The sequence below is a fragment of the Saimiri boliviensis genome, chromosome 16 (assembly GCF_048565385.1).
Source record: "Saimiri boliviensis isolate mSaiBol1 chromosome 16, mSaiBol1.pri, whole genome shotgun sequence".
Classification (NCBI taxonomy): Eukaryota; Metazoa; Chordata; class Mammalia; order Primates; family Cebidae; genus Saimiri; species Saimiri boliviensis.
The window spans coordinates 2844413-2872357 of record NC_133464.1 but is presented as its reverse complement, the minus strand read 5'-3'; the positions used below and the strand labels follow the sequence as shown (position 1 = coordinate 2872357).

At 52.5% G+C, this 27945-nt stretch overlaps 1 protein-coding gene across 1 annotated transcript; it reads left to right on the top strand.

The window, feature by feature from the left end:
- The first annotated feature begins 6601 nt into the window (after positions 1-6601).
- TEX29 (testis expressed 29) lies at positions 6602-27725 on the top strand. Its single transcript, XM_003928257.4, has 5 exons — positions 6602-6690; positions 13229-13339; positions 25178-25247; positions 26365-26543; positions 27567-27725. The coding sequence occupies exons 1-5, from the start codon at positions 6633-6635 to the stop codon at positions 27605-27607; spliced, it is 459 nt and encodes a 152-aa protein (XP_003928306.2). The 5' UTR covers positions 6602-6632; the 3' UTR covers positions 27608-27725.
- Positions 27726-27945: the final 220 nt, after the last annotated feature.

Below are 27945 nucleotides of genomic sequence, written 5' to 3'. Positions count from 1 at the left end.
GCTCCTTCCCTGGGGAAGCCCCAGCAAAGCCCCACAGACTGGGTGGCCTTAACTGCAGAAATGTGTCGTCTCCTGGCCTGGAGCCCAGGGCCCGAGCTCAGGGTGTCAGCAGGGCCAGTCCCCTCTGAGGCTGTGCAGGAGAATCCACCCGGGCCTCTCCTCCAGCTCTTTGGTTCGCTGCCGTCTTTGGGTTTCCTTGGACTGTAGACCCCTCAGCCCTCTGCATCCTATGGGGTGGGCCCAAATTGCCCCCTTTATGGACCCCAGTCACATGGGATCAGGGTTCTGCCATCTGACCTCACCTTAATGCAGCACGTCTGCAAAACCCACTTTCCAGACAAGGCCACGTGGAGGCACAGAGGTCAGAGCTCCAGCACATTTTTGTGGGAGCAGATGTGACTGAACTGGAAACAGCAGCCTCATGCATTTGCCCAGTTTGACAGTCGGGTTCGCCTGGAAGAACCTGACACACGACCTCTGTCAAGGAAGACGGGAAGTAACAGTGCAGGCTCAGTCGGTATTTGCTGGATGAATAAAGGAAATCAGGGATGGCATCCTAAAACCTGAGGAGGGCATGGGGCCGGCACACGCCTCCGCCGCCCACACCGCCCTCCGCTGCCTTGAGGAGCCCGCGCTGTCTGCCCTGAGGCTGTCACATGTGCACTGTGCACTGTGGGCTGTGCCGTTGCTACAAGAGGGTGCTGTTCCCGGGCACTTGTGAGTTAGAAAGTGCCGGTTACTTCCAGTGTTTCCCAGACGTTGCTGGAATTCCACAAGCAAAGGGCGAGGGCATCAAAAAGTGCCATCCACGGTGGCTGAGAAGAGAGTGAAATCAGTGGTACCCATGCACAGAATCCTGGAAGGACGCTTTTCCCTTTTCTAAACACGGGTGCAAATCGTCTGGGCTCTGCCTGCGCTGAAACTGGTGCCGTGTTCGTTTCTTTCTTACTGTATTAGTCCATTTCACACTGCTATGAAGATGCTATTGAGACTGGGTAATTTATGAAAGAAGAGGTTTAATGGACTCATAGTTCCACATGGCTGGAGAAGCCTCAGGAAACTTACAATCATGGCAGAAGTGGAAGGGGAAGCAACCTTCACAAGGGGGTGAGAGGGTAAGGAAGTGCCACGCTTTAAAACCATGAGCTCTCCTGGGAACTCACTGTCCTGAGAACCTGGGGAAATCGCCCCCACGATCCAATCACCTCCCACCAGGTCCCTCTCTCGACATGTGGGGATCACAATTTGACATGAGATTTGGGTGGGGACATGGAGCCAAACCAGATCACTTACGTAGATGCAGTATTTCCTTGTTTTATTCGTAAACGAAGGTGGCTGGCATCTAGTAGCTGGGAGGATGCCCGTGGGTGGTGACGCTGCCGTGTAAAATTCACTGCCAACAACTTCACGGAGTAAGGAAATCTATCATCCGGGGAGCCGCCCACTCTGAGACCGTGGGTGTGAGGATCTGTCTGTGAAGTCGGCAGCCGGCTGTCACCCTGTGCTGTGGTGAAGGATCTGGGTGTCAGTCGAATGGGCTGTCTTGCGTGGTTGGCAGCAGCACGCGGGGAGGGCAGGAAAGCCGGGCCTGAGACCGCGTCGCCCTGTGGTGCTCGGGCGCTCAGGGTTGGGGCCACAGGCTCTGGTCTGACCCCAGGCCCGCCTCTAATCTACAATGCGACGGACCTGGTGTGCTCCTCAGGCCTTCGTGTCGTTTCCTTTGGGGCTGTTTTCTAGTGGGAACAGTGGACAGGGGGTTGACGATTTGGAAGTATCTTTGCTGTATATTGTCCCAGCAAAGTTGTCAACACCGGCGTGTTTGTTTCCTGCGGCTGCCTTCACACAGCAGCACCGACATGGCGCCAACAGCAGAGCTGCCTTCTCGCTGGCTCTGTGGCCACAATCTGAAGTCAGGACGTGGGTAAGGCCCCGCTCCCCCGAGGGATCCGGGGAGGGCCCTCCTGCCTGTCCTGCCCCGGGGCTGCGGGCGGTCCTCCATGTTCCTGGGCTTGCAGGCATCTTGCTCCATCTTCACCTCTAGCTGTGCAGCTGTGTGTCCCCTCCCCGGGCCTCCGTGCCTGCGTGTGACACCCTCCTGGTGTGCGTGTCTTCTCATCTGAATGGGACACCGGTCCTACTGGACTGCGTCATGCTCAGGACCTCAACTCGGTTACATCGGAAAAGACCCGGTTTCCAAATCAGCCGCATCCTTAGGTCCCAGGGGTTAGGACTTCAACCTCTTTTTTGAGGGAACATAGTTCAGCCTGTAGCAATGGGGAAACTGGACTCACACCCCTGTCGAGGAGCCCCCGGCATCCCCTGCGCCCAGCCTGGAGAGTTGCCCTGCCAGGAGTCAGGTCTGAGGGCTCTGCTCAAGTTGTTAGCCAAGTTCGTTTCAGGGTGAATAACAGTTTCATAGTTAGGGTCCCTAGAGGTTGTAATGGGTCCCAGTGGCACCTGTCCTATTTCCAAAGAACCCCCACACATTCCCATAGGAAGACTGCAGTCTACCCTGCAGACATCTTGCTCTTAGCTAAAATTGTGTCTGTCAGTGTAGCCCCTGGTTACCACGTGGGAACAGATCTCAGGACCAGTACAGACAGAGCTGAGTCCATCCCGTGGACTCGGGGTCTTTTCCGATGTAACCATCCTGTGGCCTGCTGGGTTCCACTTCTCCATTATGTAGTCTCTCCCTAGAAGCCTTTGGTCACCGCCCCTCTCCCTGCAAACCTAGGGCACTCCCCACTGCATCCAGCCAGTGGCTTCCACAACTTCCCGGTGCTTGCTCAATCCTGGCAATAATCCTGGCAGTGATCCTGGCAGTGATCCTGTCAGTGATTCTGGCAGTGATCCTGGCTCAATCCTGCTTCTGATCCTATGATCCTGGCAGTGATCCTGGCAATATTGGCAATCATCCTAGCAGTGACCTCACTGCAGGCTCATGCGTCTCCCGGAAGCTTTGTTGATGGCGTGGTTCTCCAGCCGACTGCTGCCCAGGTTGGTGCCTGCTGTAGGTGACAGTTCCCAGGAGATAGAAGCAGTGCCTCTGCCTGGTGGGAATGTGAAATGGTGCAGCCACTTTGCACAATAGCCTGGTAGGTCCTCGGAGGGTGAAACAGTTCCCACATCTCACAGTCCTTCCAGGCTGCCGTGTGGAATGCCATAGCCTGGACGACTTCGAAACAACACAGACTTGTTGCTCACAGTTCTGGGGCTGGAAGTCTAGATGGAGGTGTGGCAGATTTGCTGTCTGGCATGCAGGCCCCTTCCTGGCTCATAGCTGGCACCTTTTCACTGGGTCCTCACCTGGAGGAAGGGGCGAGGGAACTCTCGCCCCTCTCTGGGGCCTCCTTTCTGGGGGCACAATTCCCATTCATGAGGCTCTACCCTTGCAAACTTGTCAGCTCCCAAGGCCTCACCTCCTACTCCCACCTTGAGGGTTGGGATTCTGACTCGTCAATTTTAGGGGGACACAAACATTGAGTTCTTCCACCGTGTGACCCGGCAATTCTGCTCCTAGGGATACACCAAAGAGAAGTGAATATATACGTCCATGCAGAAACTTACATTGAGTGTTCCCAACGCACAAAAGCTGAAATGTTGGCCCAACCCAGTCCCCATCCACAGACAAATGGATAAGTGAAAGTGGCATGTTCCTGCAGTCTCTGCAGTGGAATATTACTCAGCCGTGAAAAGGAGCAAAGCTCTGACACATGCTACATGGTGGATGAACCTTATGCAACGTGAAAAATCTAGACACAAACCTACGTCGCATGTGACTCCATGAATGTAAAGTGGCAGCGAAGGCAGATCTGGAGAGACGGAAGGTGGACTGGGGATTGCCTAGTCTGGGAGTGTGTGGCTGCCTGAGGGCCAGGCCTCCTTTGGGAGGATGAAATGTTCTGGTGTGGACCATGACGGCTCACATCGTGGACACACTAAATAGCAGGGAACCGCATGTTAGGTGGGTGAGTTCCTGGTGCTCCAAGTAGATTTCGACAAAGCCATCATAAACATGAAACAGAAAGGCAACCTCGTGTCCTGTGCACGGGTGAAGTTTGCCGCATGGTGGATGGTGACAGTCCTACCCAGGGCACTCCTGTAAACCCCCCGTGGCTATCACAGTCCCCTGGCCATGGCACAGCTGTGTGCTGGGCATTGGGCCTGAGGGGGCTCTTGCCAGGAGGGCTGCATTGTTACCCTCCTTTAACAGCTGGGGAGGATTGGTCCCAAGGCGGAGGTCACAGCACTGGTGAGGTGGCAGCCAGAGCCCAGCCTGTCTTGTGTACAGGAGTAGGTAGGGACCTGAGACCCCCACACACGTTGCACCCCAGAGCCTGTGCTGCCTGGGGCACCAGCTCTGTGCCTCCGGGGCCGAGCCACCTCCCACGCCCCTACCCCCGGCTGCAGCTGCCCCTCATTCTCAGGCTCCTCTCTCCTTCCTGTACCCTTGGCGCTGCGGTCTGGCTGGTCCCCTGGGGCGTCCCTCCCTCTGGCCTGGTGGTGGGGACTCCCAACGCCGACTCCAACTCCACACAGCCTGGTTCCTTGATCCCCGCTTCTGCCAGCCTCAGCTGCTTGCTCCCGGGGATGCAACCTTGACTATGTCCTCATCCAGAACAGAGCGTGTGCGGCCACCTCACCCTTAGGACCCCCACTCCGACTGCGGCTTTGTCTTCCAGCTCGCTCGGTCCACCGGGGGCCGAGCGTCCAGTGCCCTCTCCTCTCCCCAGGATGTCCTTGTGCTCTTTCCCAGCTTAGAGTCCATCAGCACCATCACCCCCTGCAAGCCTCGGCCCTCTTAAATCCAGCACCCCAACCCTGGCTCCTGGGCTGCCAGATGTGACAGGCAGCAGGTCATCCCACAGCGTGATGGCCCCTGGCCCCTGAGTCACACCTCTGCCTTCGCTCTGGTGAACGCCTGGTCCAGCCCAGCAGCCCCTCTCCACTTACCCTCCTGATGGCACCGGCCCCACCTCCACTTCGCTCCTCAAAGCTCCTCCGTTTTTTCAGGCTCACCTGGGCAGCCCCCATGTGGTGCCCACTGCCGCCACGCAGTGCCCACTGCCCCCACACTGAGCCCACTGCCCCCACATCCACACCGTGCCCACTGCTCCACATGGCCCCTCTGGCCTCTGTGGCACCACGGCCACTGGACTCCAGTCGTCTCCTGCTCCTGTCACTGGCCCTGGGCTCCTTCTCTGACTGGGGCTCCCTGGGGTGCTCAAGCACGTGCTGGTGGCTTTCACTACCAGCTGCTGGTGTCCTCGCCTGCAGAGCCCTGAGCCTGCACCACCTCCTGGGTGTGTCCCCTGGATGCCTGCCTGCCTGACCCCCACAGCACCGGCCTCCAGCCCCCGCAGCGTCCTTGGCTCACCGTCGACTGTTCCTTTTGCTCTCCACATCCAAGCTGTCTGCCACTCTTACTGATTGATTGGGTGATGGGTACTGGGTCTCCCTCTGCTGCCCAGGCTGGGGTGCGGTGGTGCAGTCACAGCTCACCACAACCCTGACCTCCCAGTCTCAAGCAATCCTCCCGCCTTGGCCAGTTCTGGGATTACAGGGCACCACTGTGCCCGGCCCACTCCTTCAACTCCAGCGATAAAAGGCAGCCGGCCCCTCCGGCAGCTGCGGTCCTTCCTCCTCCGCGCCTCCGGTCCTTCCCGTCCTTCCTGCTCGCTCACCTCCCGAGAGCCATTGCCAGCGCAGCGGACTGAGGCTGGGAAAATCATCCCATTTCTCTGCACAAAATCCGCTCCCGGCTCCCTGCTTTGCTCAGAATGAAACCCACCATCCTCACCATGAGCCACGCAGTTCTGTGACCTGCTGTCCCTCGGTATCTCAGCTTCTTGTGTCTCTCAAGTCACCACACCAGCCTCTCTCCAGGACCTCTGAGTGCTCCCTCGTCAGCCCCAGACGCACCTTCCTCCCTGGAGGCGGCCGCCCCCTCCCACCCCGTGGCAAGGGGCATCCCCTGCCCTGACCCACCCTGGTGCATGCCCCGAGCTTCCTTTCTCCCCACAGCCCAGGTCTGGTCCAAGGCAGCTGCGCCATGCTGCCCCCTCCCCAGGGAGGAAGGGACTTGGTTTTGTTCCCTGCTGCACCCAGTGTTGGCTGGCAGAGAGGGGTGTCCCAGGGAGGACTCAGGCACCTGTGCCCACAGCTGGGCTTGGTGGGCAAGGGGCAGGGGTGACCCCGCCCGTGGTGTCCCCAGCAGCGTCTTGCACCTGGAACTCCCTCCCTGCATCTGTCCGTCTGAGTGGCCTTCATCCTTGATGCAGCCAGCATTGAGGTGGACACGCACATGGCTCCTAAGTCCTGTGTGACACCCAGGTGACCTCATGGGGCTGTGTGATGTCACAGCGGGGGAGTAGGGTGTGCCCAGCCTGGGCCCACAGGCCACAGTGAGTGGACGGAGGGGTGGCCAGTTTGTTGTTTTACCTAAAGGCGTTTTCCACTTGGAAAGGCACAGGTGGCTGAGGGGACCCGCCTGGGACGTGAGGCGCAGGTGAGTTGCTGAGCACTCCCTCCTGGTATGACCCGTCCACCGCCCGGGTGACGTCCTGGGGGCTGCTGACCGCTGCTGTTTTCCAGGTCTGCTCGGCCCCCGCATCTGTCTGTCAGCAGCGACAATGAAATATGTGCCGGAAGTCAAGAAGTCCTCACCGCACCTCCTGAAGCAATTCGCAGGTATGGAGGGAAGCCACCCGGGCGGGGACGCGGGGAGGAGCCGCTTCAGCCCGAGGGGCAGGCAGGGGCTCCCGGTCCCAGGCCTGGCTAGGAGGGCGAGGCAGAGAAATGTGTGTTCAGAAAATAACCTGGGAAAACACTGTGAAGTCTTCATTGTTGCAAATGTTATTACAAAATCCGCTTGAACCGGAGCTTTCCTCGATGAAGAGCTACGTTTAACTGTTTCGAGGGGTTAACGGGTCAAAGGCATTTTGTCCATGAGGCGCCGAAGAGCCGCTTCAACTGCTTCATAATGTTTATTGCAAGAGAGACTTTTTAGGGAAAAATGTTTCTCAGCAATGAAGAAGCTCCTTTTCCCCACCTGGGCAACCAACCCTGACACTGACCCTCGCCACTGGAGTGGAAGGAGCTATGTGGGGTGTGGCTTTCTCGAACATCAGCTGTTAGTGTACACAGATGGGGGATGGCAGTAACTTAGAGCCAGGAAAAGGAAGATTCTGGAAGGTCTCGCCTCCCTGGGAGAGGCAGGAGATGCCACCTTCCACGACTCAGGTTTACCTGCTACTTGAACGGTTGTTTTTTTTTTTTTTCTTAATTGAGCTTGTATTTATGCACTGCTTTTATAATAACAAAAAAAGAAAGAAAAACAAGAAAATTCGCCGGGTATGTTGGCTCGTGCCTCTAATCCCAGCACTTTGAGAAGTCGAGGTGGGTGAATCACTTGAGGTCAGGAGTTTGAGATCAGCCTGGCCAATGTGGCAAAACCTTGTCTCTGCTAAAGTACAAAAATTAGCTGGTTGTGGTGGTGGGCACCTGTAATCCCAGCTACTCCGGAGGCTGAAGCAGGAGAATCACTTGAACCCAGGAGGCAAATCTGGTAATGAGCTGAGATTGTGCCACTGTACTCCAGCCTGGGTGACAGAGTGAGACTCCATCTCAAAAACAAACAAACAAAAACCCAGAAAATGGAAGAAAAAGAAAATGAACGAGGTGGTTTTGGGTCGTTTCCTTTGCTGGGAAGGTAGACTCGGGAGCACTTTCCAGGCCGCCGGGGCTGCTGGCAGCCACCAACACCTGCCCACAGCCGCACCCGGCCCTGCAGCTCTCACAGCAGGAGAGGGTGGCCCAGGTGCCAGGAGTGTGTGGCATCTGCCAGCCTGCCACCAGGCTTCGTCACACCAGAGGGGCAGCTGCCTCTTTGGACCTAAGCAGAGTCTTTGCAGTTCCTGACCCAGACGCACCCCAGGCGGAGCGGGAGGCCTCTACCTGGACCCCAAGGGAGCGGGTGCTCTCGTGGCTGGCTGGGATGGCCTCTCCCATCTCCTGGCAAGATGGCCCTGTAGCCAGGGCAAGCCCATGGGGAGAGAGCCTTCCCTTCTCCAGCCCTTGGGGGCCACCCTCCTGGTCTGTGCTTCAGGGCCGCAAGCATGGCAGCTGTTATGGGTACAAGCTGCTGCTACTGGGCCTGGCCACTCCTGTCGGAGGGGCCACTGGGGGCTGCTGGAGGCTGGCGCCCCTTCTTAGGGTGCGTGGGACTGATGCGGGTCATCTCAGGTGTGCCAGGTCACCCAGGACACTGCCCAAGCTGCCCCCGGGCTGGAGTCCTCTCACCTTGCCGTGGCCATGCCCAGCCCCCGGCTCCTGGCCTCTGCAGGCGATGCCCCGTGTGCTCCCGCGTGGCCTGTCCTCATGGGCTGGGGGACGAATGCGGGGAGTCGACGTGGTCTTTGTCATCCTTGGCGGACGTTGGCGTGGCTGTTCTGTGAGCGATTCTGTTCCTTTAGGGGCATAGGGAGGCTGCGAAATGAATGACAAGACCCGCATTGTCCCGGCTTGAAGCTGGCTCAGGTGTCTGTACCACTGGTGGCCCCAGTGGGCAGGTGGGGAGCTGGCACCTTGAACTGCAGTGGCTGGCCCTGAGGCTCCTGCAGCTCAGGCCCTCTCTGCCGCCCAACCCTGGGTCTGAGCCCAGGAAGAAGCCAATTCCTCCCGTCCTTCTCCGCACCACCTTCCAGATGCAGAAGAGGCTCCGTGGCCCGTGTGGGGTAGACTCTGCCCTCCAGGCCCGCCTGCTCTGCAGCCCCTCCCCATGTGCTGCGAGTCCTGCCCACATTCCCTTCCACACAGCCCTGCTGGGCTTCCCCATGTCCACACTCGCTCGCCGGCAGAGGAGGCAGCTGGGCCTCCAGGCAGCCCCCTAGCAGGTGGTGGCCTGAGGCCGGCTCCCGGGGTGCCAGGTTCACATGGCCCAGGGCAGCGGGCGACCTGGGGTTTCGGGAGCAGAAATGAGGACGGGAGGATGCCAGGCAGCCCCTGGGGAAAAGCCGTGTGCGGGACGCTCAGCCCCGGCCGGAGGCCGTGCCTGTACTGGGGTGCTGCAGCCTCCGCTGCTGCCTAAAGACAGATGTCAGCTCCTTCCCTAAATAAAATAGTTTCTGAAAAAGTGTTTCCACACTCTTTCCACACCAGTGTGTGTTCTCCTCTGAGTGGCTTGTATGAAAGAGTGGGGACTTGAAGCCACTGGCCTCTGCGCTCTCCCCACAGGCTCTGGGGTCCATGGACGTGTCTCAGGGGTCTCTGTGTCTGAATCTTGGGGATCCGTGGCCCTGCACGCCCCAGACCCCCATCCACATTCGCACCTGTGCCAGGCGGGAATAACCACACGCACGACCCTCTGCACACACCTGCCAGCTCCCGGCCCCCGCTGTGATCCCTGCCCGGCTGCCTCATCTCTCCTTCCTTGTTCTGCTGCTCAAACGCTGGGAGAACTGGCGTCTTCTGTCCTAAGATAACTCGATATGCAGCTTCAAGCTCAGTGTCAAGAGAATGGGTCTCCAGTTTCAGAGATTTTTACTTATGACATCTGCTGTAAAGACACATTCAGCCGAATTCCAGGTGGTGTCACAGCTCACAGATAGAAAGGGGTGTGCGGGCCAGGCCCGCTGATGGTCTCTGGGGTGCTAGTGGCAGCCGTGATCCCCGGCACGTCTCCCGAGAGCCTCTCCGCATTTCCTGTTGCCGTTGTACTCAGCAGCTTGTCTTCTCTTCCCGCCTGGCTTGTCTTCGGAAAGCTCCCTGTGGTCGGGTCTGGCTGTCCATAGCTGCGCTGCCAGGAACCCTGAGCTGGGACATTCTTGGGGGCTGTGGGGCAATGTGGCTTGGAGGTGTCCCCTGGAGGCCAGCCTGATGCCTGCCTTTCTGGGGGAGCAGCTCCCAACAGCGAGGCTAAGCCTCAGGAGTGCTGTGAGCCTCCACGGTGCTGTGAGGTCATGGCGCTGTCTGCCCCTGCTTCTCCAGGAGGTGACCACGGCCTGTCCCCTGCTAACCAACGGACTGCCTCATCATGGGGGCAAACGAGGTGGCAGAGGGACTTGGATGGGTCTTCAGATGGAGGACCCAGTGCTGCTCCTGCAAGAGTCTCTGGGCTTGGCTCCTCTCCTGGGAAGAATTCCTGCAAGTCTGCATTTCACAGAGGGGCCGGGGGAGGACAGAGCACAGGCAGGAGAAACACCACAGAATGGTCAGCCCCGCTTAAAATGGTGATGCCTCCCTGCCTGGCTCGGAGAGCCCTGGCCTCAGATCTGCGCCTCTCTGGCACCATCCCCCTCCTGAACCTTCCTCTCCTGCTGCAGAAGCAGTGAAATGTGCAGTGAAGAGACTGTCAAACAGTCAGACATTTGCCACCAGGCGGGCATGGGTGTGTTAGGAGCCCCAGGTGTGGCAGGCTGGGGGATGTGGGATGATTGAGGAGTGATGGGAGGCCCACTGTCCCCAGGGAGCGGCAGCGTCCCTGGGCTTGCCCTCTGCAGACGAGGTGATGCCACAGACTCATGGGACCAGCTCAGAAGCCTCAGTCCACGGGCCCCACCTCACCTGGCTCCTTCCAGGAGGCACTCAGCTCATTTTAGATGGACAGACTTCGTCCCAGCCTCGTTTCAGCAGATCAGGAGGAACGTGGTTGCCCCGCCATCCTGAGGCAGCGCGTCCCCTCCCATAGCCTGGCCCAGCCAATGGCTCCTTCTCTCCTTCCCAGCCACGCTTTTGCGATTCTGGGGGAGCACACGAGAGAGCCAGGTGGTGAGCCCCACACTCGGGCTGCCCTGGCTGTGGTGCGGGGGGTGTGGAGGGCATGCTGGGCATCCGGAGCCTGTGCATGGGGCAAGCTGCCCGTGATGTTCTAGAGGGAGCAGGGAGCTGCGTCAGCCCTGCCGACCCCCACCATGTGGGAAGCCCACCTTGGCCCCCTTGGCGGCTGTGTGACCCCCTGCCGACCCCCACCATGTGGGAAGCCCACCTTGGCCCCCTCGGTGGGCAGCTGTGACCTGTCCCTGCCCAGAAAGCTCACCTTACTCCAATCTCAAAGCCTGTTACAGGTTGTGGAGGAGGGTGGATGTGAGGCTAGGAATGGAAATGTTTGAGAGACTTTTCAGGGTCCAGTGGATTGAAAAATGCATGGCGGCGGCGTGGAGGTTCGGGAGGAGGACGGTGGTTGTGGTGGGAAGGAAAATGGGATGTGGGAAGAGGCGGGAGGCAGGAAAGCAGCTACTGTTTTAAAATGTTAAAGCCATCACAAGGAGCAGTAAGGCATGCATGTGTGTGCAGTGATGTTGAAGAGGATCACGGTATGAATGAAAATGATACCTGCTTCAGTGGCGTATTTCCTGCCCAGGCTCTTTGCTGAAATTAAACATCCGCTGTCACTGGAGCAAGTCTCCGGAAACCTTTGTTCTCTTGGCTTTGTGAGCTGCTGCCTCTGCGCCACTGGGGTTTCTCCTCCCGCATCTGGGGATGGTGGGGAGGGCGCCTGGCACCACGGACAGAGCAGGACCCTGAAGCCAGAGGTCACTGTGGGTCCCAGCCCTGCTGTGTCCAAGCTCGTGGGATCTTGAGTTTCATTTGACTCTTCCCAGATGGGCGGAAGAGCCTGCAGTCATCAAGAGCCGGGCACTGGGGGGCGTCTGATGGGGTGGAGGCACCTGCATTATCCTGAGCTGGGCGCTGGCAGGTGTCCGATGGGGTGAAGGAGCCTGCGGGCATCACCAGCCAGGTACCGGCGGGTGTTCGCTGTGCTGCTGTCATCATCCGCATTGGAAAGCGGAGGCAGTGGTGGACTCTGAATTCTCCGGGAGCTGCCTGTGGGTAGTGTCTGTGAAACTGTGGCGCTGTGTCCACCCTGGGATTGCACTCCAGGAAAAAGGCCATGGTGCCTGGACGCCCGGGGAGCAAAGCCCTCCTAGTCACCTGCTGTAGACACATGGGCTGCTGCGTGGAGCGTAGGGGACTGCCTGTCCAGCCACAGCTTGTGACTGGCCACCATCGCAGGCCCCTCTGAGCCCGGCTGTGCAGGACCTGCCTGCTGCTGGCGGCTTCTTCCCGGCTCCCCCAGCCGCTCCCCACGTGGGAGGTCAGCTCACACACAGCCACCCCGTGCAGCTGAGGGAGGAGAGGGTGGCGGCAGCGGTGACTTCAGCCTGCCCTGGGCACTCTGCTGTGGCAGGTAGGGCATCACCTTGGCAAGGCTCCCGGGTACAGAATGCATCTGGCAGAGGGTGGGGCTGCAGCCGTGGCATCTGCAAACCTGAAGTGGGGGTGTCTGGGGAAGAGGATTAGGAATGGCAGGTTCCACAGGCAACCCTTTAATACGAAAGACGAAAGCAACCCCAAGGAACACAAATGGGGTTCCTCAAGGGTCAGAAGGCCAGGCAGCTCCCCTCCCGGGCCCTGGCCCCGTGGAACAACTTACAGAGGGGCCGGGGAAGACCTCCAGTAGCTTGCGCAAAGCTGTGGCCAGGGGCACAGAGCTTGGCTTTGTGGGACTGCGGTTCACACAGCAAAGCGGTTCACCGAGCGATTCAAAGTTCGACTTTGTGGGACTGCGGCACCCTGGGCCTTCATCTGCAGGAATCTCCTGCAGCAGCCAGCCCAGTCCCCCGGTGGCCCATGCCTAATGGGGGGAGCCACATCCCTCAAGGCTGAGCAGGTGTGAGGCTGCCAAAGTCCACGGCAGGGTCGTCTGCCAGGAGCTGCCCGCTCGCCTCCTCCCGCCTCCCGCAGCCCGCCACACGCTCATGGTCTTCCCTGCCTCTCCCTTTGGGTCAAAGCTGGCATCAAACTTTCTGTCCTTTTGATGCAAGTTTTAAAATTCTGAAATAATCCTCAACCCATGCTGCTAATTCTGACTCCTGTATGCCGAAGTGTGAATTAATCACATGTTCCCTCCCGAACTCCCAAGTCCGCACTGTGTGCGCCCGCTGCCTTCTGTGGGCTCTGTCGCTGCCATGCAGAGATGTATTGTCTCCTGATCCTTAGCGGGCCCTGCATTGTTCTGTGTAATTAACTTGACATTATTTTGCTCAGAAATTTAATTCACTCTGGGTCTTAGTTTCAAATAAAGATTTGCATGATGCATAATTTAGAAAATAACAAAACCACAACACAAGCCCGCATCGGCTTCCCCCACCAGTTGCCAGGTTCTTCAGCGGAGAGCAGAGCGGCTGTGTTTCTGGGGTGACACTTGTATGTGTCTGTGCTTTTGCAGTGTGTGACATTCCTCTGTATGACATTTGTGACTACAACGTCTCCAGGGACCGGTGCAAGGAGCTCGGGTGCTGCTTCTACAGAGGCGTCTGCTACGAGAAAGTGGTTCCCAGTGAGTAGCTGCCCCGGCCACCTCGAGGCAGAAGCCGAGGCAGCCAGTGTCCATGCCGACCACCGCCCTCCCATCTCCCTTTCCCAGGGTCTCTGTTTGCTGGAAATGCCTTTGTGTTGTTCTCTGGCCACACTCTCCTTTCTGTTTTGGGGGGGCAGTAGACCCTGAGTGGGACTTGAGCTGGAGGGCCTGTGAATGTGATGTAAGCTACCAGAGGGGTTTCATTCCTACAAGGGCTGGGCAGGGCATGCCTGGGGACTGATAGAGGAATCTGAATCCTCCAGATTCATGGAGGAATCTGGCCATTCTGGGTGGTTGCAAAGGCTGGATTTGAGGAAATAGCGCTGCAGAAACCTGTGGTGCAGGCAGGGCCCGGGCCGGTGGCCGGCTGTGTGGTGAGCCCATCAGGTGGAGCGCACCTTGTCCACTACTGGCACCGTGAGGACAGCAGAGACGCTTGGTCCTGACTGGGGACACGTGTGCTGCTTCGATGTTGCACGAGAAGCCAGAGAAGACATGAGGATCTGCCGGCAGCCCCTCCAGCCCCTCAGACAGCATGGGGGTGAAGTGAGGACAACGGGCACCCGGTGGGTGGCATGCGGGGCTAGAGGTGTTGCCACTCCCCATCCCCATGAAGGCTTCCGGAGGGAGGCGTGCCCTTCAGAGCTCACGTCTAGGTGTCAAATGTATTCAAAGGGAAGGGGGAGGGAGGTGAGAAACTAGGATGCTGTGCGCGTGACGGGAATTGAAGGGCATTGGGGTCCCACTTCTGCGGGGCACTGGCCTTCTGTGTGGTGGAGATCTTCGAATTTCCAAGCCCTCATCCTGCTCCCCGGGAGGCTTCATGCATTTCCTTGTCCTGTGAGGGCCCTTCTGGAAATGAGGGTGAAGGGGCTCTTTGCACTGTGGGGGGAGGGGGACAGGAGCACAGCAGCCCTCAGGAGGGAACAGAGCGGCCCGTACGGGTAGAGGCGCTGGTGGTGATGCGCTCTCACAGCTCCAGGCTTCCTTAGAGCCGACTTCCAAACCCTCCGCCCGCCTTCTCTGCCCTCAGCTCCCCAGGGTGAGGAGCGGCACCTGGCTTTGTGCCCCTCGGGGTCGTTTCTTCCTCCTTTACTCCTTTCTCCTGCGTTTCCCGCCAGGCTCAGGCCTCAGAGCCCAGGCGCCAGGTCTTCATTCCCTGCACCTAGTAGGGCTTAGAAAGTCAGAGACAGTGACCGATGGGAAAGCGTGACTGGTGGAGATGACTGAGCAGTGGCCTGCTGGTGTGACCGGCGTGAGCTCAGCCACTCACCGCTTGCAAAGCCAGCAACAAGCGGAGGGAAAGTGACTTTATTTCCAAAGTGAGTGGCGGGGAGGTGCTGACTTGTGCTTCCAACTGCAGGCTGGGGAGAGAGGCTTCAAACCGGGAACTTAGAATGGGAGGCACGTGCGAGGGGCTCTGCTATGAGGTCTGAGGGTCTCGTCCTGGAGGTTGTCTCATGCCACAGCCCACCCACTCTGAGGGCTGAGGCTCTTGCTCCGGTGGCTGTCTCTAGTTGTGGCCTGCCTGGAGTGTGGGCTGGTGCCATCTCTGTGGCTGGTCGCAGACTCACCGCCTCCAGCTGACCTCTGGCAGTGTGCAGCTCGGTCTCCATGCTTGGTCTCAGGATGAGCCCCTAGAACTTCTAAGTAAGCCCATAATTAAATGCCAGCACACAGATAAACGTGCATGGGCTAGGGGGTGTGTGGTGAGAAAGGGAGACCGTGGTGTTGCAAAGAAAGTGCATTTCAAGGCTATATATATATATATATATATATATATATATATATATATATATTTCTTTTCTTTTCTTTTTTGAGACAGAGTCTTGCTCTGTCACCAGACTATAGTGCAGTGGTCCAATCTTGGCTCACTGCAACCTCCGCCACCGTGGTTCAAGTGATTCTCCTGCCCCAGCCTCCCGAGTAGCTGGGACTACAGGCACGTGCCACCACGCCCTGCTTTTTGTATTTTGTTGGTAGAGATGGGGTTTCACCATGTTGGCCAGGATGGCCTCGATCTCTTGACCTCATGATTCACCCTCCTTGGCCTCCGAAAGTGCTGGGATTATAGACGTGAGCCTCTACATCAGACCTCCAAGGCTGGATGTTAAGACTAAGGAGAACAAGTTTTCTGCAGTAAGCTTTCTGCATCATAAGACTAGGAGAAGACCGGAAAAAGAAAAACAAGTTTTAAACACATTTTCAGGCTAGACCGTTTGATTATGTGGGGACGTAAAGCCCTAAGCCAGCTCCTGTGAGATGAAAGGGATATTCCAGGCACAAAAGCAGTCAAGAAACAAAGCGCTGATGGGATTCTGGCTTGCTGCAGGGAGGGCGTCTGTCCTGCTTAGCGTGAAGATTTGGCACCTCATCAGAAGAAGATGAAGTTTGGCTTCTCAGAGGCAAACGAGAGGTCACAATGGATACCACCAATAGTTGGGAAGGTTTTCTGATGACAGTGGCTCCTGCAGATTCTGGCTTCAGAGACTTGGAATCAGACTCCTTGCTGCCCCAGCCTCCACTTCCAGGGGCTCCTGGGATTTCTGGGATCCCATGCCTTCCTCTGATTACAGATAAAATCAGTTGGAAGTGGCTTCAGTTATTATTTTTATCAAGATACTATACCATAAAATTCATCCTTTTGAAGTATACAGTTCAGTGGCTTTTAATGTATTCACATTGTTAGTCATCACCACCCATTCCAGAACATTTGCACCACCCCAGAAAGAAACCTCACACCCATTAGCAGTCATGTCCTATCCTTCCCTCGCTCTGGCCCCTGGCAGCCACTAATCTCTCTATGGATTTCCTTATTATCGACATTTCATGTAAATGGAACCACATGGCTTGTGGTTCTTTCACTTGCATAGTTCTCAAGGCTCGCCCATGTTGTATCAGTACTTCTTTTCTCTTTACCGTTGAATAACTTTCTCTGGATAATGTACCTCATTTTGTTTAGCCACCTGTCAGTTTATAGACATTTGGGTTGTTTCCACTTTTTGGCTGTTATGAATGATGCTGCCCTGAACATTTGCATATAGGTATTTGTGCAAACATGTTTGTGTTTCTCTTGAGTATATTCCTAGGAATGGAATTGCTGGATCATATATTGACTCTATGCTTAAACTTTTAAGGAACTTCCCAACTGTTTTGCAGGGTGGCTATACCGTCTGACAGTCCCCTCAGCAACGTATGAGAGTTCCAATTTCTCCACATCCTCACCAACACCTGTTGTCCTTTTATTTATGGCCATTGTATTGGGTGTGAAGTTGTATCTCATTGTGGTTTTGATTTATATTATTCTAATGAATAATGTTCACCATTGTTGCTTTTTTTTCCTTTTTTTTTTTTTTTTTTTTTGCTATTTGGATATCTTCTGGAAGAAAAGTATATTCAAGTCCTTTGCCTGATTTTAAATTGGGTTAATTGTCTTTTCGTTATGGAGTTGTATGAGCTCATTGTATATTCTGGATATTAAGCTCTTATTAGAGATATGACCTGCAAATACTTTCTATTCTCTTACATGTCTTTTCTTCTTTTTTGATAGTGTCCTTTGAAGCACTAATATTTTTAATTTTGATGGTGTCCATTTTATCAAATTTTCCTTCGGTTGCTTGTGCATTGGTGTCACATCTAAGAAACCATTGCCTAATCCAAGGTTGCAAAGATTTATACCTGTAGTATCTTCTAAGAGTTTTATAGTTATAACTCTTACATTTAGGTCTTTTGATCCTTTTTGAGTTAACTTTTGTGTCTGGTGCAAGGAAGGTTTCCAACTTCGTTATTTTGTGTGTGGATATCCAGTTGTCCCAACATCATTTGTTGAAAAGATTCTTCTTTTCCCATTAAACTGATACCCTTGTAGAGAATCATTTGCCCATAAAAGGGAGAGTTTAATTCTAGATTCTCAATTCTATTCTGTTCATCTATATGTCTGTCCTTAGCCAGTACCACAGTTTTTATTAATGTAGCTTTGCAGTGAATTTTGAAATCAGAATGTGTGAATGCTTCAGCTTCGTTCTTTTTCAAGATTTTTTTGGCTATTATGGGTCCCTTACATTTCCATATCAAATTTAGCTTGTCAATTTCTGCAAAAAAGAGGTCCTTTGGCAATTTGATTGGGGTTGTGTTGAATCTGTGTATAGTTTGGGGAGTACTGACATCTTAACACATATTAAGTGTTCTGGTCCATGAACAGGAGATGTCTTTCCATTTTTTTAGGTCTTTAATTTGTTTCAATGTTTTACAGTTTTCAGCGTACTTGAGCTTTTTGAATTAAATTTATTGCAAAGTATTTTACCCTTTTTAATGTTATTATAAATGGAACTGTTTTCTTAATTTCATTTTCAAATTGTCTATTGCTAGCATCTAGAAATATAATTGATTTTTATATGCTGATTTTGCATCAGGCAACCTTGTTGAACTTGCTCATTTTATTAGTTTTCTAGTTTATTCCTTAGGATTTTTTTTTTTTTTTTTTTTTGCATACAAGATCATGGCATCTGAAAATATAGTTTTACTTCTTTTTTTCTGATGTGAATGGTTTCTAGCTCATTTTCTTGCCTAGTTTCTGACTAAAACCTCCAGTTCAATGATGAAAAGAATTAGAAAGAGCAGAAGCCTTATCTTGTTCCTGATCTTAAAGAGACGCTGTCAGTGCTTCACCATTACGTACAGTGTTAACTGTGGGTTTTACTGGATGCCATGGATCTATTAATAGTAAATGTAAGAAACAACTTGGAAACACATGAGTTGAGAACACTCCATTCTCTTTCTGCTTTGTTGAGTGTTTTTATTGTGAAAGGGTGTTAGATTTTATCAGATTACTTTTCTGCATCTGTTGAGCACCTTAATGTTGCTCTTTGTTACTTCATGTGGATTTGACTTACTGTCTACTCTTCTTTCATTTAATCCTAGAGGACTCCCTTTGGTATTTCTTATAAAGAAGGTCTACCAGTGAGGAATATTCTGACTTAGTTTACCTAGGATGTCTAAATTTGCCCTTCATTTTTGAAGCATAGAGTTGCTGTATATAAAATTGCTAGTTGACAGTCTTTCTGTCAGCTCTTTGAATGTTTTATGTCATTGCCTTCTGGCCTCCCATGGTTTCTGATGAGAAACTTCTGTAAAACTTAAGTCTCCTTTGTATATAATATGTCACTTCTCTCACGCTGCTTTCAAGATTCTCTCTTTGTCTTTTGCAGTTTGCCAGGTATCTGGGTGTGGATCTCTCTAAGTTTATCCTACTCAGAGTTCACTGAGCTCCTTGGATGTGTAGATTAATGTTAACCAAACTTAGGAAGTTTTTACCATTATTTCTTCAAATATTCTTTCTGTTCTTTTATCTGTCTTCTCTCCCTCTGGACTTTCATTATGTGCATTTGGTAGACTTTATGGTATCCCACAGACCTCTAAGGCGGTATTAATTTTTCTTGATTATATTTTCTTTCTGTTACTTAAATTGGATAATCTCATTGACCTATCTTCAAGTTTACTGATTCTTTTGCCTGCTCAAATCTGCTGTTGAGCATCTCTAGTGAATTTTTCATTTCTGCTATTGTACTTTAAACTCCAGAATTTCTTTTTAGTTTTTTCTTAATGATGTCTATATTTCTGTTGACATTTTCGATTTGATGAATGTATTAGTCATTTTTTTTATACTGATATAAAGAACTACCGAAGACTGGATAATTTATAAAGGAAAGAGGTTTATTTGACTCAGAGTTCTGCATGGCTGGGGAGGCCTCAGGAAATTTACAATCATGGCAGAAGGTGAAGGGGGGAAAGCAGGGCATGTCTTACATGGCAGCAAGGTTGTGGGGAGGGAACTGCCAAACACTTTAAACCTCTGGATCTCATGAGAACTCCCTCACTATTATGAGAACATGATGGAGTCAACTGCCCTCATGAGCCAATCATCTCCCACCAGGTCCCTCCCTTGACATGTGTGGATTACAATTCAACATGAGATTTGGGTGGGTCAAAGAGCTAAACCATATCAATGAAATATTATTCTTTTATTTAGGCTTTTAGACATGATTTCTTTTAGTTCTTTGACTATGCATATAGTGGTTGATTTAAAGTCTTTGTCAAGTAAGTCCAATGTCTGTGTTTCCTCAGTGATGATTTCTAGTAATGGCATTTTTTATGTGTAGGGCCATACATCTTCATTTCTTTGTATGTTTAACATTTTTCTTTCTTGAAAATTGGACATTTTAGGTAAGATAATATAGCAACTCTGAGAATCAGGTTCTTTCACCTCCCCAGGTTTTATTGTTGCTGCTGTTTGTTGCTATGGTTGTTTGATGACTTTCCTGAACTAATTCAGTATAGTCTTTATTCTTTGTGATGTGCGACCACTAAAAACTCATCTTGGGTAGTTACTAGTTAGCTAATGCCTAGACAAAAACCTTTTTTTTTTTTTTTTTTTTTTTTTGAGAGGGAGTTTCGCTCTTGTTACCCAGGCTGCATGATCTCGGCTCACCGCAACCTCCGCCTACTGGGTTCAGGCAATTCTCCTGCCTCAACCTCCTGAATAGCTGGGATTACAGGCACGCACCACCATGCCCAGCTAATTTTTTGTGTGTTTTTGTTTTTTTTTTAAGTAGAGATGGGGTTTCACTATGTTGACCAGGATGGTCTCGATCTCTTGACCTGGTGATCCACAAGCTTGCTCTTTTACTGAGATTCAGTTGTTTGCCTCAAAACAAAACAGATTTCTGCAAGATTTTGATTAATTTATGTGTTTCTAGAAAACTTTCCTCTGATGATTTTGCCAGTATTCTCATTGCTTTTATGAAGGAAGAAATTGGCGGGGCGGGGGGTGGGGTGCGTGGGCTTCACTCCACCATTTTTGCTGATATCACCATGAAAGTTAATTATGGGCTTTGTGGAAGCCCTAGCCCAGTACATAATCAATTAGTGAGAGCTACAACAAGATGTAGTGCTTTTTCCCAAAGGAGTCCATTATCCTTCACCTGTCTCACCTATCTCATCCTAAAACCCATGTCCTTTAGCCAGAATCTTACTTGAGAGATCGTTTTGGGTTCCAGGCCTTCCAGTGTTGAACGACCTCTTACATGGCTTCGTTCCAGCAGCTCGTCCTCTGGGGCATATGCCAGTACTCCTGAGGCTGAGCTCATGGCAGTGGGTGCTGACTTGGCCATGATTTGCTGCATTGGCACTTGTCATCATTTTGTTTTTGTTTTGTGGAATTGGGGTTTGCTGCTCACATTTTACATGCAGAGAGCAGCAGATGCTCACAGTCACGCTCAATTCATTTCCGTCATGGAGTTGGACTTCTTACAGAACTCCAGTTTCCAAGGTACTTATACAACTTAATTTTTCTGAGAGGTTTACCATTTAAGGCTCCTAAAAGCAGCAAACATTAGCATCTAAAAGATATCTATGTTTATTTTTTCAATCTTCTCCATATAATGATTAATGATTCCAATTTCCTTACATCCCAATGAAACAGATCCAACCAGGTAAAGTGGTGTAAACATGTCATTCTAGGAAGATCACAGCTAGGAAGGGAACTCACATCCAAGCTGCTACTGCTGCTGCTTTTGCCACCTTTCCTATTCCCTGAGCACCTTTTTATCAGAGCACCATGCAGAGTACTGTGCAGGTGCTGGCCCGTTTGTAAGTGTTGGTATGTATGTCAAACATGGCTTAAGTTAGAACAGTCGCCGCATGCCTGTCATTCATTTTGAAAGTGAGCCTTATTCTCTATAGCAGCTTCATGACTGGTTTTACAAGGAACCCAGAAGAGAATACAACCTTTTAAGAATGGTTTTGACGTGGAGAAGGCTCACTGCTTTGCAAGGGGGTATATCATTTTTGCATAGAAGCAACCATTAGCTCTTTCCATCATTCCAACTTTAATAGCTGGGTTGCATGGCTGTGCTTTTCTTGGCTCCTGACTTCTTCCAGACCTGTGGGGTCTGCAGGAAGAGCCTGGGCAGTGGGCCCTGCCTTGGGGCTCTCACTGTGCCCCCACATTACTTTTCATTTCTGTGACATCTTTCTCATTCAAAATGACGAACGAACCTTTGTGCTGTGCAGGTTGTAGTATTCAGTGACAGGGTAGTGTGAGCTCTTTGTGCACATAATTCCATGTTATGAAAACCTTTCACCAACTGCTTAAATTGGCTGCTTTGAAGTGCACATTGTGTATGGCATAATCTGTATTATTAAGAATATGAATTGGGGAATTAGCATTAGATCTTTCAGAAAGAATTGGGAATTCAAAGAGAAAGACTTGCCTTCATTCTTCAGTCTTGATTTAGGGTATGTTATTTAACATGTCATTTCTTCTAAGTATCTGACTTCAGTTTCTTCATGGGACTTGCTGAGATGATTTCAAAACTTTTGTTTAACTATATTTGGGGAAAATTTACCGAGATATTTCTTAAAGAAAACGATCCTTTCTTCAATTGCTGCTATTTCTGAAAGATCAACCAGAGTTTGTGGTTTATGATAAGCCATAGATATGGTCTGTGTTGCTAGACAGACATGTACAGAAAGCATCATTGAGGTTGAGTCTCTGTCTTTAGGAGCTTGGCATCAAGGATGAAGAACATGAGCACGTATGAAGATGTGAGGAGACATTCTGACAGTAGAATACTAAGACGCTGACTACGTATGTTTGTGTGGCTTTCTCTTTTTTTTTTTTTTTTGAGATGGAGTTTCCTCTTTCACCCAGCCTGGAGTGCAGTGACACAATCTTGGCTCATTACAACCTCTGCTTCCTGGGTTCAAGTGATTCTCCTGCCTCAGCCTCCTGAGTAGCTGGGATTACAGGTGCTTGCCACCATGCCCAGGCAATTTTTGTATTTTTAGTAGAGGTGGAGTTTCACTATTTTGGCCAGGCTGGTCTCGAACTTCTGACCTCAGGTGATCCACTGGCTTCAGCCTCCCAAAGTGCTGGGATTACAGATGTGAGCCACTGCACCTGGCACCTATGTGTGTCTCTCACTCGTATCATTTTGAATTAATTCTATGAGCTAAGACACAAAGTCATACTAAGAAATGAAGCATTTCCTGGAGTTCAAGAATTTCAGGGTTACCTTCTTGACTCACAGAAGCTTTTTTTTTTTTCTTTTCTTTTCTTTTTTTTTTTTTTGAGACAGTCTCACTCTGTCACCAGGCACCAGGCTGGAGTGCAGTGGCATGGTCTCGGTTCACTGCAACCTCCGCCTCCCTGGTTCAAGCAATTCTCCTGCCTCAGCCTTCCAAGGAGTTGGGACTGCAGGTGCATGCCACCACGCCCAGCTAATTTTTGTACTTTTAGTAGAAATGGGATTTCATCATGTTGGCCAGGATGGTCTTGATCTCTTGACCTCGTGATCTGCCCACCTCGGCCTCCCAAAGTGCTGGGATTATAGGCGTGAGCCACCACGCCCGGCCGGACTCATGGAAGCTCTGAATTCACCCTTTCACTTTGTTTGTGCATTTCAATTCAATAGATTGGTTTGTTCAACAGCATTCAAGCACAGGCTCTCTGGGCAAGGTCTCCGCTACCTCTCAGATTCATCTTCTATTGCTGTGTGACAAATTACCCCAAAACATAGTGGCTTAAAGCAACTTAGAGGCTTTGTTGGGTTGATTGGGCTTGGGTGTCTCATGAGACTGCAGTCAAGATGCTGAGTGAGGTTGCAGTCACCTGAAGGCTTGGCATCCCAGATAGCTCACATTGCTGAGAAGCTGATGCCAGATGTTATAGGAGGCCTCTTCTCCTCACCATAAGGGCTGCAGTCTTTCCCAGAGCAAGTGGCCCAAGAGAGAACAGGGCAGAAGCTGCAATGTCTTTTTCTCGTGGCCTTGGGTGTTAAGACTCTGGGGTCTCCTTTGGCTCTAAGGATCAGTGCTGTTCCATGTGGGAACATCTATATCTAGGGTGTAAATCCTGGGAGGTGAAACTCAGGAGGCCATCCTGGAAGCTGGTTATGGTGGCCCTGGAGATCTGGAGGTGAGTCTGCCCCACCATTCCCTCCTCAGGTAAGCAAGTTTCCACGGGACAGTCCTTGCTTAAAGAAATAAGCCAACTGATTGGAAGAGCCTTTGACAAACAGTTTACCAGTGTGCTCCTTGGTACACGCCTGTTATCCGAGAGCGCACAACCCCAAGCCTCGTTCCCTTCTTCAGCCTCTCCTTGAGGGACTCTCCTGGAGTGCCCATTGTATACTTCACCGTTCCTTGCCGAGGTCAGCTTGGTAGGAGAAAAATCGAGGCTCTGGGTTACACCCACAAGCTGGCTTTAACCCCCTCTCATTTCTGACTTCAGTCCCCATGGAAAGAATCCTGGGTGCCTCATCCATTGCTGGAGGCCCTGTGATTAGTCCAGGGAGCACGGATCCCACCGGAAGCTGGCTTATGTGCCCGGGTGGCCGCTTTCTCTGCACCTGCAGCCTCTCTTGGAGTGGTTGTATACACCCAACGCATATGTTGAAGTTCAGATCCCTGGAACCTGTGACTGTGACCTGATTTAGAAAAAGGGTCTGTGTGGGTGTAATTAGGTAAAATGAGATCATGATGGAGTAGCACGAGCCCTCCAACCAAAATGACCGGTGCCTTCGTCAAACGAGAAGAGACACAGAGACAGAGGAACACAGAGGAAAGACAGACACGTGACAACGGCGGCAGAGACTGCTGTGATGCATCTGCAAACAGATCGCCTGGATTGCCAGCCACCCCAGAGCTAGGAAGAGGCCAGGGAGGACCCTTTCCAGGAGCCTTTGAAAAGAACGCGGCGCTGCCGACACTCTGTTCCTGGACTTCTGGCCTCCAGAACTGTGAGACGATCAGTTTCTATTGTTTGAAGTCCCACAGAACATGATACTTTCTTACAGCAGCCCTGCGAACCCGACACGCCGTCCAGGGAAATCACATCTGATTACTGCGTCTCTGTGACCTGCCACGCACTTAAGAACTTTACTTGAATTTATTAAAAAATTCCTTACATCAATCGAATGGAGGAACACAGCAGAACAAACACTAGGTGAGGATGTTATTTGACCAGGGACTCCGCGAGGAGTCGGGACTTGAGGACGTCCAGTCCTGAACCAGTGAGCTGGCCGAGATCCAGATGTCAGCGCTCAGCGCTGGCCAGTGCTGCGCCCCGCAGGCCTCCTGCACAGACAGGGCACTGTCTCTGAGCGGTGGGCAGTCCCCAGGGGGCTGAGTACTTCCTCCTCCCCACCAGCCCCGCCTGGGAGAGGCTGGGAGTGCACTCACCTGGGCTGCCCCTCGGGGCCACCTGGGAGGCTCTGACTTCTGCTGAGGGTGGGTTGGAGAAGGCATGAGAAACTTCGGGACTGCAGGAGTCCCTTTTAATACAGAGATGCTCAGTCAAGACCATTTCTCTACGATCCAGTAAGCATTTCCTTGTATTCAGCGTTGGGGAGGAATGGGCCTGGGTATTGAGGAACCATTTCCAGGGAGCTGGGGGCACAGCAGGAACAGAGAAGCCAGCGCCTTCTCTCCACACACCCCCAGGGATCAAGGAGGTCACAAGGTGTCCTCAGGGTGGTGCCGACCACCACCTGGAGCTACCTCTGACAGGGAGCCCTCGTCTACCGGCGGGGGCCTTTGGAGATGTCTCCAGGAGCTGAGATGTCTTTGCGGGGGCCTTTGGAGGTGTCCAGGGAGCTGAGTCTCCAGGAGACGCTGGGGAGGGTGGGTGAGGAGGGCTGACCACAGGCAGCAGCCACGGGAGGGCTGCACCCGACTCGGGGGCGGGGGCCAGCTTTTCTTCTCCTTCCTTTTCTATTTACTTAGATCTAAATGACTTCAAATCCATCCATTTTTCAGTTTACGGGCAAGTGTTCTCTGCCTTGATTGTGATCATCGCCGCAGCCTTCATCATCACCATCATCTACAGGTCGGTCCCTTTGTTCTTTCACCTCGAGGGTGGGGAGGAGGGACTCACCACTCCCAGCCGCAGCCTCCTGCCTGCCTGGGCCCCTTCGGGCTTGGTGCTGCGGCGGTGACTGGGAGCAGCGCTCTGCTGGGCAGGCAGGGAGGGCCCCACCGATTTTCCCAGAGAGCTTGTTGATGAAAACCATAACCCACATTGAGTGAGCTCTGCTCATCCTGTTCAGCCCTTGCAGCCACTGATGGCGTAAGGGCCATTACTGTCCCTGGATCGGGATGATGGATGCAGCATTGAGGGGCCCGCAAGGCTGATGGATGGGGCAGTGAGGCTCTAACCAAGGCCCCCATTTGTCTCAGAGCCCCGGAAGCCAGGGCTGCCTGCGCCTCTTGGCCTCGGCCTCTGTCCTTGCTGCGGGGTGTCAGGGTTTGGAGGTGTCTCAGAGATGAGTCTACTTTCTTTCATTTTAATGGTGAGGAAATGCAGACCCGGGGAAGCAAGGCAGCCCGTGGCTGTCCCGAGGGCAGGACTGGAATCCAGCATCTCACTCCCCAGCCAGGCACCTTCGCCATGAGCCCGCTCTGTGACTTGCACGCAAGCCCCTGAGTATTTGAGTCTCTCTGTCCAGGAACGAGTAAAGCCGTTTTCCTGCCATGAGTGGTGCTATATGCTGTCTTATGTGTTCATTATGAAGATGAAGCCTCAGTAACCTGTACACACCCCCACGCCCCGCCCGGAGCTGTCTTTGGGAGTCTAGCTGCCTCAGACAGTCATCTGTTTGGAGCCTGCATAAGAAACTAATACAAGCCTGGATGTGGTGGCTCCTGTTTAGAATCTCCCAGCACTTTGGGAGGCTGGGTGGGAGGATCGCTTGAGCCCAGGAGGTGGTGGCTGCAGTGAGCTGTGTTTGTGCCACTGCACTCCAGCCTGGGTGACAGGGCCTGACCATCTCCAAAAAAAAAAGAAACGAAAATGAGAACTATTACATCAAAGCATTTACCTTGAAAAATAGATATGCGTGATCATGAGCCAATGTTTTCAGAGGGATGTGTGGATGGGCGGGTGGGGGACTGGAGAGTTTCCCCTCTTAACTTCTCTGACTGTGATAAAACCTTCTTCCCACCAGAGTTGTTCAGGAGATCAGGAGAGAGAGGGCCATCCTAACGGATGCCAAGCTGTCACAGAAGTCCAGTGAAAAGGTGGAGATGGCCTCATCCAGCAGCAAGCCAGGGCTGACGCCTCTAGGTGCTGGGCCCTCACTTGGTGAGGGTGACAAGGTGAAGAGTGAGGAGGCTGAGGATGATGGTGAGAAGCTTCTGGAATGATCCTCAGCTTCGGGTCGAGGGCACAGCTCTGTTCCCTCAGGATACCTTCCCCTGAAAGGCGCTCAGCACCTGCCCCGGCCGTTCAGTCTCAGTGATCAGTGTTGTAGCTTGTGCAGAATTCTAATTTACCCGACTGTGGAGGCTCAGGTTTGCAGGGTGGGTGTGGCTGTCTGAGAGTTTCCCTCTCTGAGTGTTGTCCTCCCCTTTCCCGTCCCCTTCTGTCTCCCTGTCATTTCACCCTCTGGCGGGGCCCTCAGTGTTAGTGGGGGAGGCTCTCGGAAAGGGATGAGGTCCAGCAGAGCCTGCGCATTTGATTGAGTGACCCTCTGGGAGGCTGCAGGGCCGCCACGGCTACTCTCTGTGGCAGCCTGACCACATGGCGGTCATGGTTGGAGAGGTGGACGATCACTCTGTGCCTGCCTCGGTTTCCAGGAAGGAAAGTTGCTCATATGTTGGTTTATCCGCTTTGAAGTCCCTTGGAGGTTGCTGGTTGCTTTTCCTAGATCAGCAACTTAGCAGATTAGGGAAAGAAACCTCTCAAATGGTAAGCCTTATCTTCAGAGATGTTTGTACAGGAATGTGAATGGCCTGGCCTTTTCCATTGTTACCAAGTAGATGTGGTTTTATAGGGACCATCAGGAAAATCAGGGGGCAGGGTAAGAGGGTGACTCACACTTGATTCCAGATCTGGAATGCCTGGCCCCTAACTGCGGCTGTGTCTGTGGAATGAGGCTTTCCTGCAGGACGGATGTTGGCCTGGTGTAGGGAGCCTCCTGTGTAGTGTGACTGTGGGAGGAAAACTGTTTTGCTGCCTTAAAAAGATGCTTCTCCCTGGAACGCACTGAGAAACCCAGGGCAGCTATGGCCACCCCCCAAAACTGGCTTTTGAGTCAATCATTGCCAATCGGACGCCATGTAGATGTGTTCAAAGACCCTGATGAAATATTTTCGGGACTGCTGAATAGTCCATTTGAAAAACAATTCTTCTTTTCTAAAAATCTAGTAACAGTGACAATAACAGAAGCCGAAGAAACTGAGGACTGACTACAATACATGAAGATGTGAGGTTGGCAGAATTACCCAGAGGAAACGGCACAGCACGTGGACTGTTAACTGTGTGATGGAATGACCACCCAATGAGAAAAAGATAAAGGTATTTTGAAAATTGCTTCTCGTCTGATGTTGCTCATTCATTGCTATATTTTATCTTAGGAGAGAGAAAGCCTTTGGGGTGGGAGAGTGGGAACCTGAACTTTTAGTTTTTAGTGGCACCACTTGTCACTGATATTGACGCCGCGGGGGCTCACCGCGTGGGCACAGGGTGGTGTCCCGGAGGTGCCTGCACTTTCACCAAGAGTGGGCTGCCGCACGGACACAGGCAG